The sequence below is a fragment of the Aphidius gifuensis genome, linkage group LG6, assembly GCF_014905175.1.
Source record: "Aphidius gifuensis isolate YNYX2018 linkage group LG6, ASM1490517v1, whole genome shotgun sequence".
NCBI lineage: Eukaryota > Metazoa > Arthropoda > Insecta > Hymenoptera > Braconidae > Aphidius > Aphidius gifuensis.
In genome coordinates, this window is record NC_057793.1 from 11,040,475 (window position 1) to 11,057,544 (window position 17,070).

Here is a 17,070-nt window from a genome sequence, read left to right on the forward strand (position 1 = left end):
ATCTAAGTTTTATAAATATGTTCAAAGAAATTCTATTGAAAATTGATATGTTTAAAAGTTTTATTTTTATTTTTTTAAATTCATATAAATTTATTCAAAAATACAATGATAAAAAATAAACTTTAAGTTCAAGGTAAAATTGATTTATGTTGGTTTGCACTGTTGCAGAGTTTGTGACTTTCACCTGGTACAGTTTCCAAAGGATTAATTTACCCAAGCACTTTGCAGAAGCATATCTTCAATGCTCTACTTAAAGACGGTTTACTTGCATTGACCCAAACAATATAACAACATTATAACATTTAACAACATTAACAGCAACAACAACAACAACAAAATAACGAAAAATAGCTCCAATCTTAATTACAAGCATTTGTTTTCAATTTTATTGATTATATTCCAATAGATTTTAAAATTGTGTTATCGACTTGTTTTTTTTTTTGGATTGGTCACCGCCACTTTCACTTGACACTCTCCAAATGATTTATATCGATTCCAGCATAACATAACATGGAGAAAGGTATTTGTTTTCAACTTAAATTTAAAATAATTAAAAATTTGAAAAAATGAAACCAATTTAAGTCTGATTTAATTTTTTGTGTGTCAAATTTCAGGGATAAAGTATCTTTATATATACTTTCATATCTACAATGACTTGAAGCTGCTCAATATACCTTGCTGTTAGCATTGAAGTTTTATTTCTAAAAAAATGAAGTACCTATAGCTTCTTCCCATTGCAATGTTCATATAATGATTGATCAATGATCACATTAAATAACTTATTTATCAAAACGAAAAATTGCGTTTGAAATAAAAAAAAAAACAAATTTGCGTGATCGAAAAATACATAATGGAAAATTATTGTGATAAAAATAACTATATTGATAAGATTCGATAAATTGAGTAACCTAGGTAAAAGTTGACGATTGTGCCAGGCATGGCACAAGCTTATGCCAAGTCTGTTAAGTATTTGAAAATGTGCTTATATGTTACGAGTCTTGATTACTAGGCTTATACCAAAATTAAGAAAAAATATATATTATTTAAATTATTATAATATCTTAATTAGTTATAACTTATAATTTTACACAATCTGTACAAACCAACTAATTGAGTGAAAAATTACGGACGCGATGAGACTTGAACCCGGGCCCTCTCACGCGGTACTCCAATGCACTAACCTATATCAACCATCGGATTAATGATTACAATATAAATTTTTTTTTCATATTGAGTATGAAAGTAACTTATATGCATAAGTTAAATCTCGTGTCAAGCTTGATGAAACGACGGGCACCAGCTTGACATAAGGCTCGTGTAAAGCTGGGGAAGTCGAGAAACACAGGCTTGACGTAAGCTTGAACTATCGAGGCGTGTGTGAAACTGAGAAAAATCAATTGGTAGTTGGTACACACTTCTGTCAAGCCTCTGCGTTATCGAGGCTCGTGTGAGACTGGGGAAATTGAAAAACACAAGCTAGTTTTAACAAGCCTGGATTAACAAGACTAGTGCAATGACTGAAAATACAGCCTTGACTCAAGCTTGGAATTTTTAACTTTGTGTGAGGCTTGGAATTATCAATTGACACAGGCTTTGTACAAGCCTGGATTAACAAGTCTTGTACAATGACTGGAAAAATTCTCTGCCCGAGTGGAAAAATTTTCAGGATGCCCTATTTGACCTCAAACCCTGATCAGAAACCTTATTCAGGGAACCTGACTCATTCCTGACCCGAACCCGGTCAGGACACCTTACGATTTCCTTAAGTCAGGTAACCTTATCCAATCCTGTTCAGGAAAGGAACAGGAAACCTTGACGTATCTTGAATAAGGTTTCCTGAACAGATTCTGACCAGGATATTATCAGGAAAAATTTATCAAATAAATTAATTTTTTTTATTCAGTTTTCCTGTTCAGGAAAGGAACAGGAAACCTGAACGTATTCTGAATAAGGTTTCCTGAACAGATTCTGACCAGGATATTTTCAGGAAAAATTTATCAAATAATTTAATTTTTGTTATTCAGTTTTCCTGTTCAGGAAAGGAACAGGAAACCTGAACGTATCCTGAATAAGGTTCCCTGATCAGATTCTGACTAGAATACTATCAGGGTGAATGAATAAAAAAAATCTGATTTTTTCCATTCAGTTTTCCTGTTCAGAAAAGGAACAGGAAACCTGAGCATGTCCTGAATAAGGTTTCCTGATCAGGATCTGACTAGAATACTATCAGGATAAATATATTTAATAAATTGACTTTTTTCACACAGTTTTCCTGTTCAGAAAAGGAACAGGAAACCTGAGCATATCCTGAATAAGGTTTTTTGATCAGGTTCTGACCAGAATACTGTCAGGATAAATATATCAAATAAATTGACTTTTTTTTACTTAATTTTCCTGTTCAGAAAAGGAACAGAAAACCTGAGCATATCCTGAAAAGGCAATCCTGATGAGATTCTGATCAGAATACTATCAGGATAAATATTTTTTGGATTTAATTTTAATTCTAAAACAAAATGACAACGGACAATTTAACAAATTGTTATATTTTATTTTTACGTTATATTTACGTCGTAAATTCTAATTTAAGTTTTTTTTAGCTGATGTAATTTACGAACAAAAAATCACATCAGATCATTGATAGACGGCATGGCCGCGCGTGTTAAGGCCCGTAGTTGTAATTTGAAAGTTCCGAGTTCGCGTCCCGCTAGTGGTTAGGTAATTTAAGTTATGTTAGGTATATACAAAAAATTTTCAATCTGTTTCATCAATAACTGGATAGCTTCAATGTTACAACATCCTATAAAACGGCTAACTAACCTTTGGATAGTTAGCAGAGGATTGTTATTTTTACAGGCAATCCACATTTGACAGGTTACTATTCTTGTGAAAACAGCGTGCCTACTCGTTACATTCCTACACTTTGGATAGCTGTGGTAGCTATCAAAAGCCTGACTCAACTGGTATCGCTGTAGTAGCTATTTAGGATTTCGTATAAGCCATAACTATAAGTATATAGACATACGAATACTTACAAAATAATATATTAATGTACATTACTCATTTTTAAAATTATTATCTAATTAATTTTATACTAAATTTGATGCAAATAAACGCCAACTTGAATACAAAATCTTATGCTAAATTTTTTTAATAACTATATGGATTATTTTAGTCATTGTTAATAATAATTTGGTGGATCTGTCAAAAGAGGAATGAACACAACAGCTGTTGAATTGAGATTATGTCAGATCTGACGAGTTGGTTAGCCACGCTAGCTATCCAGTCGGCTGGAATAACTAACCGATTGTCTTTTTAATATATCGGGCTTGATTATTAAATCAACTATCCTTTTTTAACTATCCAAACGCCTCGTGACTGCAGCTAAAAATTTTTTTCCGTGTATATACAATCTTATCGTTCAATCTGTTTCATCAATAACATTGCTATAGTAAATTAGTTACAAAACATCAATTAATAAAAAACAATTTTTTTTTTTAAATTACTTGATCCGTTTCAGATCAGGAATCCTGTTCCATTCCTGATCAGGTATCCGGTCAGGTTTCCTGATCCGATTCTGATCAGAATCCTAAAAAAAAGCGTTACATTCTGATCCATTCCTGAACAGGATTCCTGGTTATATTCTAGTCAGGATTCCTTATTCAGGAAGCCTGACTCATTTCTGACTCGAACCTGGTCAAGATATCTAAAGATTTCCTTAAGCCAGGTGACCTTATTCAATACTGTTCAGAAAAGGAATACTTATGCAGAATAAGGTTCCCTGATCAGATTCAGACTAGAACACTATCAGGATGAATGAATCAAAAGACCTGATTTTTTTCATTCAGTTTTCCTGTTCAAAAAAGAAACAAGAAACCTGAGCATATCCTGAATAAGGTTTTTTGATCAGGTTCTGACCAGGATACTATCAGGATAAATATATCAAATAAATTAACTTTTTTCACTCAGTTTTCCTGTTCAGAAAAGGAACAGAAAACCTTAACGTAATCTGAATAAGGAAGCCTGTTCCAAATCTGACAAGAATACTATCAGGATAAATTTGTCAAATAATTTGAATTTTTGGATTTAATTTTAATTTTAATTCTGTAAAAAAAAGTGTTACATTCAGATCCATTTAACAAGATTCTGATCTGGGGTGCTATTCTTGGTCCCGTTAAATTCACGTCGCAAATTCTAATTTAAGTTTTTTTTTAGCTGATGTAATTTATGAAATCGAAAAATCACAACACATCATCGATAGACGGTATGGCCGAGCGTGTTAAAGAGGTTATGCACAAATTCATTGCGGGTGTTGCGGGGCGCTTCTGACGTCACAGACAAAACTGAAATCGGGCCACACTGTAAAAAAAATAAAGTGAAAAGCGCCTGCCCCCCATATACATTATATGGGATTGCGGGTATGTATGTGCGTTTCAACGTGCCATACGTTGCTACATCTAATTTTTGTAAAGTTTATAATTAATTTTTCATCAATTGACCGATCAACATATGAAAATTTTTCGTGCAATTAATAAAACACGGTATCTAGTATATGTCTGATTTTTTTCAAGACTTTTTCTATCTGAAAAAAATGGTTGAAATCTCCATAAGAGCCAATGTTAAATATTATTTTCAATAATTAATTACAAAAAATTTAACCGATCAACATAAGAAAATAATTATACCGTTGTATTCAGAATAAAAAGATCTACTTGTGTACAAAATTTTAGAACATTCTCATTATATTAAAAAAAAAAAAGAGTGATAGCTGCATGCATAATACCTTCTTAAGGCCCGTAGTTGTAATCTAAACGTTCTGAGATCGCGTCCCGCCGGTGGTAGTTAATTTAAGTTATGTTAGGTATATAAATCTTTTCGTTCAAACTGTTTTATCATTAACATTGTTATAGTAAGTTAGTTAACGGATTTACGAAACAACAACTAATGAAAAACGAATTTTTTTTTAAATTTACTTGATCCGTTTCAGATCAGGAATCCTGTTCCATTCATGATCAGGTATCCTAGTTTCAACCTTACAATCTGGCTGGGTTTCCTGACCCGATTCTGATCAGAATCCTAAAAAAAAGTGTTACATTCTGATCCATTCCTGAACAAGATTCCTGATCTGGGGTGCTATTCTTGGTCCCGTATTACGGGAGTTATTGTGGGTCCCGCAATAACGATTCGCCAACAAGAAATGTTAGTCGCGATAGAAAAATATGAAGGCCCGCATACGGGACCAAGAATAGCACTCCTGGTTCTGATTTGAAATCAGATTCCCTGATCCGATTCTGATCAGAACCTTACAGGCCGACTGGCAAGAGTTTATGATGGAGAAACATAGCTCTCACTCACTCGCTCTTGTGGGCTCTTATGAAAAGAAATGTGGAAGGGGTAGCTTCCCCATCATAAACTCTTGCCAGTTCGCCCAGTAACTAAATTTTTACTCGGGTAAGTGGGTGGGCGCCACTTAAAAAAAAACTTTTTTATTTTTTAGACAAGCTTTAACTCGTGATATAATTGTGCCAAAAACTTCGTATTAGGCTAAACACCCCGAGTGGAAATTTCAATCTGATTCGAATCCGGATCGGATCCGGTTTACCTGATTACAAATCCAATCCGGATCCGGGCTTACGGGGATCGATCTCGGGGCTTTTCCGTTTAAAGTCGGTGGCACTTTCCAACTCAGATCAGGGAAACGGATCGGGCTTACATAGCTAAGCCTGATCGAATCTGGAGGTTAACTTTGAAAAAAAATCAAACTTCGATTAAAGTCTGGCATTGCGGATCCGATTCGGATCAGGGAAAAGTAAAAAAAACTGGATTCGGCTTATCTTACCCAAACATGACCGAAAGCGGAGATAACTTTAAAAAACAATAAACTTCGATTGAAGTCCGGCATTCCGGATCCGATTCAGATTAGGACAGAGTAAGGAAAGCCGGATCTGGTTAACCTTAGCTATAACGGATCCGAAAAGGGTCAGGAAACCCGGATCTGGATTACCTTAGCCATACCAGATCCGATTCGGATCAGGATCTAGCTTCCCGGATCCCATTTCCCACTCGGGACACGCGATCTCAAAAAATGTCTCGCCTTTATTATCAAAAAATTTTTATTTACAAACCAATTTTTTTTTAATTAAACCGATTTTAATTTTAAAAAAATGAGTGAATAGATGATGCTCGTTCCTGAGAAGGGTGATAGAGTTTTGAAAGGTACGTTTTTTGAGCCTGATAGAGAGTCTCTATTACAATTTTATCAAATGATCTAATCTAGATTTGTTTTGAATGGCATGGGAAAAAATTTAGTTTGATGAAAAAAACTCTCTTAAGTATTTTTTGACCCCTGATTTCATTGAAAATATTTATAAAATTCTACCCCCTTCCCCTTAAATAGAATCAAAACCTACCCCCTTAGGTCTCTCTGTGAATTCTAAAAATAATTAAGGTTGATTCCCAGTCGCATTACCGAACCAATATTTATGTCACGAAGGGCCCGATATTAATAACGCTATTTTTTATTCCCGTGTCCCGAAATTTTTGTAGCGCCACTGATGAAAACACTAAGTTCTTTAGTAGTTGTGTGTGCGCGGCAACACACTAGCAAACAAAGTTTGCGTCGTACACCAAAACCCTGCTTGTGTTCATGTTGTGTGCCGCGCATCTAGCAAAGTTTTAATATTTTAAACTTATTTATTTCTTAAAATCCACTTCAGAAAAAATTTAAATTTTTTGAGCAAATTCGTTTTTTTAAACACTTCAATTTGATCCTAATTTGAAAGATTTCTATCAGCCAGCGAACCAGCTAAAAATAAAAATGTTAAGTATGGCCGATTATCGCAAAAAAACCACGTCCGAGGGGCTATTCACGGCCAGATTTAGTGACACCATGACTACATAATGTAGTCAAAGAAGACAAATACTACACCTACTACACCTTATAATAACTACAATAACTACACCTTGACTACAACAACAAAATATGATGACTACAATACTACAATGACTACACCATTTACTACAATAACTACACTGTTCACTACATTTTTTGAGTTTTTATTATTATTATTGATATTTTTATTAATATTATTAACACTATCATATGATACACAATATTGTTTAATAATAATGATAATTATTATCATTAATATTATTATTATAATATAATGGAATTATTTATGAGGGATTATGATATAATGAAATTTAATTTATTGGAATGTATTTATTTTCTTTATCGATACATTTAATAAACTTTCAATAATATTAAATAATATTTAATATTAAATTAAATTAGAATATTCATATAAATATTATTCTATATATATGTATAGATATATAAATATACGTAAAGAATATTATACTATAGTGTTATTATATCAAGAAAATATATATATTTTTTTTTAATTTTCATTGAAAATATTGTTTTATTTCTAGAACTGTGATCTCACTTTTTTTTTTTTATTTTTCTTTTATTTTTTCTTTATTATTATTTTTCTGGTGTAACTACGAATGACTACACAATACTTGGAAATACAACACAATACTATATGAAACTACGAATAACTACATAAAATAACTACAAAAGTTGTAGTTAAAAAATTATAATTACTACATAACTACACTGTTACTACACGATACTACACCATGACTACATTCAGAGTGACACCATGACTACACCAATGAATAGCCCCTCGACCACGTCAGAAAAAATTGAAAAAAATTTACAAGATAGATAATTATTTCATTCAAAAAAAAAAAAAAAAAAAAAATCTATCAGAAATTCAATTATTCAGAATATATAAAAATTAAAAAAAACTATATTTTGTTAAAATCGAATGATTTTACTGTTAATGAACTATTTAATATAATAACAGATAAAATTCAATACGGCCTTAGCCAAAGTATTGAAAATTTTCAATTTTCAACGGTATCGTGTGCCACACGTCCTAACAAACGTTACTAGATTTTTTTTTAATATCAAATGTTCAAGGAGTTATATCCAACTTTGGAGTCGTGGTGTCACTCACTCGTGTAGAGTTTTTGAAGTCGTATGTAATTTATGTGGTTGGTCTCGTAATCGGTCGCAATCAATGTAGTCATCAAAATTTATCGACTTTAATTTTTAAAGTCATAGAGTAGTCGCATGTAGTTAGTTTTGCATATACCGAAGACAAAACAAGAAAAAAGTCGTGATTATTCAAGTTTATATGTATACATATAAACATATATCAAGTTAGATAGATTTTTAACCTCGAAAAAAAACGGTGCCTCAGGAATAATAATCTAATTAGATAAACAAACTTTTAGTTAGTACGTAAAATCAATTCAAGCAAACAGTTTTGGAGAATTAAAAAAAATAAGATGCTGGTTTTTTACGCTTACGGCATGTACATTTTATAAGTGATTTTTCAAAAAGCCTTAGCTCCTATATGGCTGTATTTCAAAAGATTTAAGAGTTTTAATTTCTGTCGATTTACATGGGCTGAACGAAGCTTCTCGTGTTTTTGTGTGTCATGTACAGAATAAACTTGTTTCAAATTTGAATTAGAGCTTAATTGAAAATTCACGCGCTCATCTAACTTGCAATACTTGTTCAATGAGCCTGAAATTATTTTAAACTTCATGCGATGATTCACGCAAAAAAAAAACAAATAAAATTTAAAAAAGATAAAAAATTAGTAATATTAATATGATGAAAATGAAAGCAAAAGTTTAAGAGATTTTTTTTTTTTTTTTTGGGTGCATCATGGATTGTTATTTTTTTTAGGATATTCAGGCACGCGAGTCTCGAAAAAGAAAAAAAATCAAATATAACAGGCATAGAATCGCCTGAAGCATATTCGATTAACGAATTTCTACTACAATTCTTCAAAAAATTTAAGTTATGAACGAGAGAAAGAAAGAATGACTGAATGAAAAGTTAAATAGAGTGAAATAATATTTGTATTATATAAATCTCAAACGATTAAAATATTTGCATTAAAAATAATTCCAAGATATTTGGCTTTAGTGTATGTAAAAAATGATAAAATATTATAAAAGTTAGTTGAAGGAAGAAAAATAACTTTTAAAGTATATTTTTTTTCTTTATAAATTCATCAACCCATTGAAATACAAAAAATATAATGATAGTTGAGAGATAAATAAGTATAGCAAAGGATCGATTATTGGAAAATTAGACTTTGACACGCAAAAATCCAAAAATAGTGTGGGAAGATATTTGACGTAATTATACGTTTTGTAATATTACAAACACTGCTATGGTATGGTTGGCATTTCCTGTCTGTTGAAAAAATATTGTCCGGAATTTCAATGATGAAGATTTAGTTAACAGCAAGACAAAATTTATACAGTTGAGTTTTTTTTTATTTTTGACAGACCCACTCAGGTTTAGTTGAGATCTAAAGCAAAGACCCAATTTTCAATAACCATGCCGTAGTACTTATTTTTTTTATCTTTCTATGGGAGTTCTATTCGTATACATCTAACACGCCCATTATAAAAAGGCACACGACCAAAACATTCTCATAAAAAATGATAAATTACGATCGAATTTATTCGCACTGTGAAAATTTTTGGATAACTATGAGAAAGGGTATTCTTGACAGTAGAAGTAAACTTCTTGGCAACAAACTGTTTGAAATAAAAAAAAGTTATTTAATTAATTAATTTTAAGCAGTACATCAAATGTACCAAGAAATAAACTTCTTAATGTAATAACTCTATTATGATTATAACCAACAAGGAGAATGCTTCAAGAAAAAAACTTCTAAAAATATATTTTTTATATTATATGCCTCATAACGGTCGTTTTGTGGATGTTTGTTGATTCATGATAAACAGTAATGGCATTGAATTAAAAGAATTGATTCTTCTTACAAAAAATAAAAGTTTTTTAGGGATCAAGTTATTGTTTATAACAAATCTAATTTTGCATTATTCAAATAGTTGAGCAATTATTTGTTTTTAATTATAATATGAAGTATGGAATGTATTTATGGTCAGTTATAATATTCTGAAACGAAAATTCAAGCTCAAAACACCCGTATATATTTATCGGTATCTGGAATGTTTTTTTAAATCATTTTTATAAACTCTTATAGGTATTTCACGGTTGAAATTTTAGACTTTTCAGTGATAGTTGTGACGTTTTTCTTGTTGAAAAAAAAGTATTTTTCAAGTTAATATTCTTTAATTTAAGAACTTTTTTATCCATTGTATGATAACTTTACGTACTCTTATTAATAGAGAAATAAAAATAAAGTTAAAAAATAAAGAAATACAAACCTGAAAGTTATTTCGATCTTGTTTATTTATTTGTCGTAAACTTTGTATTTCACTATCCACTCTTTTGAAATCAGGTTTATCAATTTTCCGTCTTTTCAAGGAACTAAATCCTCCACTATCAATTGAATGAGTTTTAAGATTTTTCATTTTTTCGTTTGCCTCAACAATTTTTTTTCTTGCTTCTAATATTTCTCTTTTGTGATTTTTGTTAATACTAGAATCAGCTCTCCTATCATTCATTGGTATTTGTGCACTACTATTTCGCATTACATCTGATAATTTAATCTTAATATCAGCAATTATGGATTTGTCAATATGTGCATTAAGTACAGAATCGAAAATTTTTTTTTTTAACACTCTTGTTGCATGTCTTTCTTCATGCAATTCTGATCTAACTTCAGCAAGATCATCACGTAATTTTTTAGCACCATTTTCAAGCCATTGAATTGTTTTACGTAGTCTTGTTGAATCATCACGTTTGCTTAATTCTAAGATACGTTTACGTGGTAAATCAGGATGCATTGGTGGTTTTTGCATTATTTCGTTATTTTTTTCGTATTTAATTTTATCGGGAACTTTGTTTGTTACTCGTGTGATTGCTGGATCTTTTCTAGGAGTTTTCGATGTATTTGATGATGGTTGCTCCATCATGCGACGTTTCCGAGCCCCGGGGGTCGATTCTGCCCGTGGACTTACAATTATTTTCGGATCGTTTACGTCGATCAATGTTGAATAACATTTTGTCGATGTGACGGTGTCTTTTGGCAAAGAATTCATCATTATTCGTTCTAAAAAAAAAAAAAAAATATAATTATAAAAAATTTGCTTAAACCAGTGGAGTTTGTGGTTGTTATTACCAATGAAAGCAAAAAATTTTGCAGTGGGTTAATACAGAGAATTCAAAAATTTTATAATTCTATATGGAAATGTTGGTGGTTGAATAAAAACACCTCACAAAAATATAAAGAAAATTTGATCAAAAGACTGTGCTGTTGATGTTATACGTGATAGTTTTTGGTGCCAAGAAGTCTCATTTATCCAACATACCAGTGAAAGCATAGCAAACTAACTCAATATGTTGAAGTCCCGACACGCCAACATCATAGTTGATGTTAATTAAAAAAATTTTTTGCATTAACTTTATTTTACTCGATTTAGAGTGAAGAAAAATTGAATCTTTCGAATTGATTTGACCCATATAATTTATTCTATCGCAAATGTTACATTAGTTCAAGGTATTCATCTAAAAATAATGTACAAGTAAATAGAATTTGAAAAATTAATGATGTAAAGAATTGACAGGTTGTCTTGGGACACAAATATATAGATTGAAAAATATTGGTCTGGTTGAAGATAGGATAAATACGCCTGATTACCCTAAACCTTCACTATATGAAAACAAAAAAAAATCATTCAACATATTTTTCTAGCCTTCGTTGAAGCCAAATTAAGGCTAGCTTAACTTCAGGTCAACCAGGGACTTTGGAAAAAAAACCTTATTACTTTGATACTTTTATCCTGCAGATAAGTGATAACATTCTGTTTAGAATTGGATCAGACTGCTCTGTTACAGTTATGTTAAAGTCATCCTGATTCCAGATGCTATCCTGAACAGGAATCCACCAGCAAAAAAAATGAACTTTTTTTATTTGATATCAATGTCATTTGTTTCGAAAAAGTAAACAATATAGTTAACAAAAAATTTACTAAACTGAAAATATTAATACAAGATAACAAATTTTCTGATTCGAAGATGAAAATAATGATTAAGACTAAACGAGGCAGACTTTTTCAGTCAAAAGCTTTTCTCTTACGCAGATTAAGTGGCTGTTCATTGTAAAGTCAGTAATTTTTTTTCCTTTCTTGATATTTTATTTGTCTTACAGGATGAAATAGCTATATTGCGTGAAATATTTTCTGTCTCGTAAAATTAATCAATCAATCCTTTTTTCTACTACGTATATGTCAAAAATGTGCTTCTGATTCATCTCGTAAATCCTTAAGATAATAGCTTTTGCAAAATAAAAGTCTAAGGTAAGAACTATTGTTAATTATTGACTGTTTATATTTCAGATCATCCATTGATAATTCCCCATACAACTTTTCATAGACTCATTTTTCAATACAGGCAATTAATATTCAGCAAAACAACTGGGTTTATATCTTTAAGGTCTTTCATCTTTCCTCATTGCGATATTCCTAGGTCAAATCGTTTTGAAAATTTGATAATTAGTTGACAGAAATAATAACGGATATGTAATACAAAATGTCCCTAATGTTTCGAGCGTGAATAGAACCGGATATTTAACGACAAAGTTGACAACGTTTAACACGTAGGCTTATGTAAAAAAATACTCTTTTCATGCATGGTAGAAAAAAAAACATCAGGTCAAAAAGTTTTCGAATAAAGGTAGATGTTTTTCCTTATTTCATGGCAGTTTTTAAATTTTTTTTTTGGATTTTTCGACTTTGAAATGAATTAGTTATAATAGCTGTTTAATTATAGTGGGCTGTGACTCGTTGCTGGTGATGTCGGTATACCTAGACATTCAATTCACTAACTTATTCCACAGTAGAACACGGTACATTTTCGTTCACGGAGCTTTTTTTTTTTGTCACGTCTTCGCGGCTCTAAATACGCCTTATTTTTGTTACTGGGGTGCAGAGTGAATAAAGACCTTAAGAAACATGAAAACTTTTACTACTCTTTAACTAATTATCAGAAAAATTCTGTACTTGTATATATACTATACTTGAGATCTTTATTTTAAATTCAACACGAAGTTTCTATCTTCATTTGTTCAAGAGTTGAAGAGTTTTTTTTAAGTAATAGCAATTACCACGGCAGAACCCTTGGCTCTTCTATACTTTCATGAAATGAACCATTACAATATATATAACTAAAAAATAAAGAAATACAAAAATCATCAGAGTAAGGAATTTTAGATTTAACGCACTTGTTTTTAAATGCTATAAAAATTATTAGAATTTTTCTATGCAATGACAGTTTGTTTTTTTTTTCTGCAATAATTGTTTTTTTTTTTCATGTTATAGTTCTTGTTGATTTTTACTTTTTTCTTTGTGCCATAGTATAAAAGATAAAAGACTGTTTTCTTAGCTCATCTGCGTTTCTCGGATGCTATATACATTACTCGTTCTCGAAATCTCGACACGCATCGCTATTCATAGCTGGCTGTTACACATTGGCCGCGCCCAACACGGATCTGATGGTTAAATTTCAATCTTAATACTACATGGAAAGGGCCGCATTTAAACATATTTGATATATAATTTTTCGTATTAATCATTTTAATAACATAATAATTGGTGAATTTTCAAATTCATATATAACATTAATATATAAATTTTATAATTATAATTATAACTCGTTTTTTTCTTTTTTTGTTATTTGTTGTGATGCTTACAATAAATTATCCACGTGGGAAATAGTATCACTCAAATTGTATGAGTTTTGAAATAGAGTAAAATTATTATTTGCTAAATTTTTCGTATTAAATATATGGTATATATATATTTTTAATGTTAATTTATTTTTTACATTATATTTTTTTATTGTCTGGAATTTGTGTATATATATATACATATTACATATATATTAATTTAATTTCTGGGTGTGTTTTTTGTTGTTTGAGAATATCAAAACCCAACCATGGATTACAATAGATAGTCATCGACCGTTGGATTTAGAGGACACAAAAATAGATGTTTATTCTCCGTGCCAATCTTTCATGCGGAAGTGATCAAATGTATTTTTATTACACTACGCACGATTAAATAATTAAATTATAAGAATTCAATATAAATATTTCAATGAATATCAGTTATAATTAAACAATAATAAGTTAGTTTGTAAATGTAAATTACCAATTCGTAGTGATGACACAAAACAAGTCTATCAATAAATTCGTTTAGTTTCGTATTTTTTTTATAAATAAACTTCGTTTATAATCATTCGGTTATTATTACGTAACTTTTTTATGTAAAATTTTTGATTCGTAATATTATTTCTTTAACACTCGAGACACCGTCACCAACAAAACCCTAAACCAAACTGCCAGACCCTCGGCAAAACCAGAAAGATCGCTTACATATACTGAAAACAGCAACTTTGCTCTCGCAGTCTGTACGCCTACACGTATCACAAATATAATCCATTATGCTTGAATGTATTTGACTTTATATGTGTACTATATATAGTTTAAAGTTTATTTTATATATATAAATGTATGGTTTTATGATGATTGTAGACAAAAAACAACTAATGTAAAATTTTCATAGTCAAAAATTACACGGTACAACAAAATTTAGACGATTTTGATATCATATATATTGTTAAAAATTAAAATTTAACGTAATTAATATAAATTTAACATGTATTAACATAAATTTAATATGAATATACGAGACTGAACGCCCGATTGCAGGCCGTGTTGATTAACTTTAATGTCGATGCTTAAGGTATGAGAAAAGTTATTTTTTTGAAGTATACATATATTTGTTTATATGCAATGTATATAAATAGAAGATATATCTACTAGATAAACATACAGCCGAAGTCAGGTGTATTATCAGTGGTGTCGCGAGACAAGACGAGAAGAGAATGTGCCTCCCCCACGAAAAAATATATATCCTGGATATACGCCATTTAGATATATTGGACCAGGTTTAAAGTTCTGAAATTTTTCTCATATCATCTCGAAGTAAAAGCAAGTCATCAACAAAATTTTGGAAGTGCGCTGAAAATAATTACTATTTTTTTAATAACTGATTAAAAGAAAATTTTTTTACGAATTTCAAAAATAGAAGAATTTAATAATGGTATATAAGAATTGACTCCAACAAGAGCGCATGCGAGAACCTTCGAATGAAAACTGACGTAAAATATGGTAGATTCTGCCAGATTTTTGAAAGACAAAAATTTGACTGGCAGAATTAATCTGGCAGACTGTTGGAAGGCGAACATGTGGCTGGCAAAATCTGGCAGAATCTGCAGCCAGATTTTTTTCACAAAAGAATGCTTCCAGAAATCGCCACAGGGTATCCTCGTATCCAAAGAAAACGCTGTGTATCCAAAATTCGTCCAGGTAGGAAGTGACGACGGGCACAAGCCTGGGACAAGCCTGATTACCCGGCTCTCGGGCCTGTGTCAAGTCTGGAATGTTCACGATGTTTTTGCTGGTGTCGGACTAGTGTATCGGGCTTGACACAGGCTTGTGTTCCCAGGCTTGACACCGGCTTGCAACAAAAATTATAAAAAAATATAAATAAACAATTATTATTAATTTATTAAGTTGACGTTGTTATTTTTTACGCGATACAATTTGAATTAACGATAATTATATTATATATGAATATTATGTATAATATATCATATATGAACGAAAATAAACGACGTAACGGGGGATCGATCCTAGGTCACTCACGTGGAACTCCAATGCTCTATATATCAAGTCAAAATTTTTATATGAATGAATTTCGTTCGAGAGTCAATTCACAGTCCTTGTAAAAGCCTGGCACGATAGTCAAAACCTAATAATTGTTATTTAAAATTTCTATTTACAATTTATAGATCTAATTAATATAATTTTTTTTTTTTAATTGAATATATGCACAAGTCAAGTCCCGTGTGAGGCTTGGTAAAACGGGTTTGACACAAGGCTCGTATGAGGCTTGGTAAAACGGGTTTGACACAAGGCTCGTATGAGGCCGGGGAAAACAAAAAAAACAGGCTTGACACCAGCTTGGACTATTGAGACCTGTGTGAGACGGGGAAAAACAACAGGGACAGTCTTGTGTCAAGCCTGTGTTAACAAGGCTCGTGTGAGGCCGGGGAAAACAATGGGCACAAGCTGTCAAGTCTTGTGTCAAGCCTGTGCTCCCAAGGCTTGATACACGACCCTCGCACAAGCCTGGCACAGTTGTTCAAGCCCGAGAACTCCTACCTGGAGTATAGATACCCAGAATCCATCCAGTCGTTATCTTTAGGACAAACATAAAAATGATGCAATTGAATCCGGATATTCTCTGGATATCCACTGAGGTATATCCAGACTTATCCGAATATGACAAAACAAAAATATCATCCAGAATTTATCCACGCTTATCCAGAAGGTCCATCAAGGCCACTATGTATTATTATTAAACATATAGATTATAGTATTGATAGATGAACCTCCACTGGAAATATTTTTCAGGATTTCTCCGGATAACTTTGGACTTATACGTAATTGGAACTTCCGAAAATTAATTATTAGACGTGAACTCGGAACGTTCAAATTACAACTACGGGCCTTAACACGCTCGGCCATGCCGTCTATGTGCTGAAAAATTTTTACCAGGGTTTATCCTGATAGTATTCTGGTCAGAATCTCATCAGGAAACCGTATTCAGGATACGTTAAGGTTTTCTGTTCCTTTTCTGAACAGGAAAACTGTGTGAAAAAAGTTAATTTATTTAATATATTTATCCTGATAGTATTCTGGTCAGAACCTGATCAGGAAACCTTATTCAGAATACGTTAAGGTTTCCTGTTCCTTCTCTGAACAGGATTCAAAAAGGTCACCTGACTTAAAGAAATCTTCAGTATCCTGATCAGATTCGAGTCAGAAATGAGTCAGGTTTCCTGAATAAGGAATCTAACCTGATCCGTTTGTTATCAGGTTCTCAGGTCAAATAGGGCATCCTGAAAATTTTTCCACTTGGGAAATATATATTCATAATATCCTCGGATTTTTCTCGTCAAAAAACCAACGGAAACATGAATAT

The 17,070-nt window shown here is 31.4% G+C and overlaps 1 protein-coding gene across 3 annotated transcripts in view; it reads right to left on the reverse strand.

The window, feature by feature from the left end:
* LOC122859471 (protein PFC0760c-like) overlaps positions 1 to 14,429 on the reverse strand; it is a 30,301-nt gene extending 15,872 nt beyond the window's left edge. The window contains exons 1-2 of one of the 3 annotated variants that reach the window (XM_044163076.1): positions 14,170 to 14,429; positions 10,285 to 11,072 (exon numbers count right to left, since the gene is read on the reverse strand). In XM_044163076.1, the coding sequence (XP_044019011.1) occupies positions 10,285 to 11,064 (780 nt within the window). In that variant the 5' untranslated portion in view covers positions 11,065 to 11,072; positions 14,170 to 14,429. The remainder of the gene's footprint in view (positions 1 to 10,284; positions 11,073 to 14,169) is intronic. The other 2 variants (XM_044163077.1, XM_044163075.1) reach the window with 2 other exon arrangements.
* Positions 14,430 to 17,070: the final 2,641 nt, after the last annotated feature.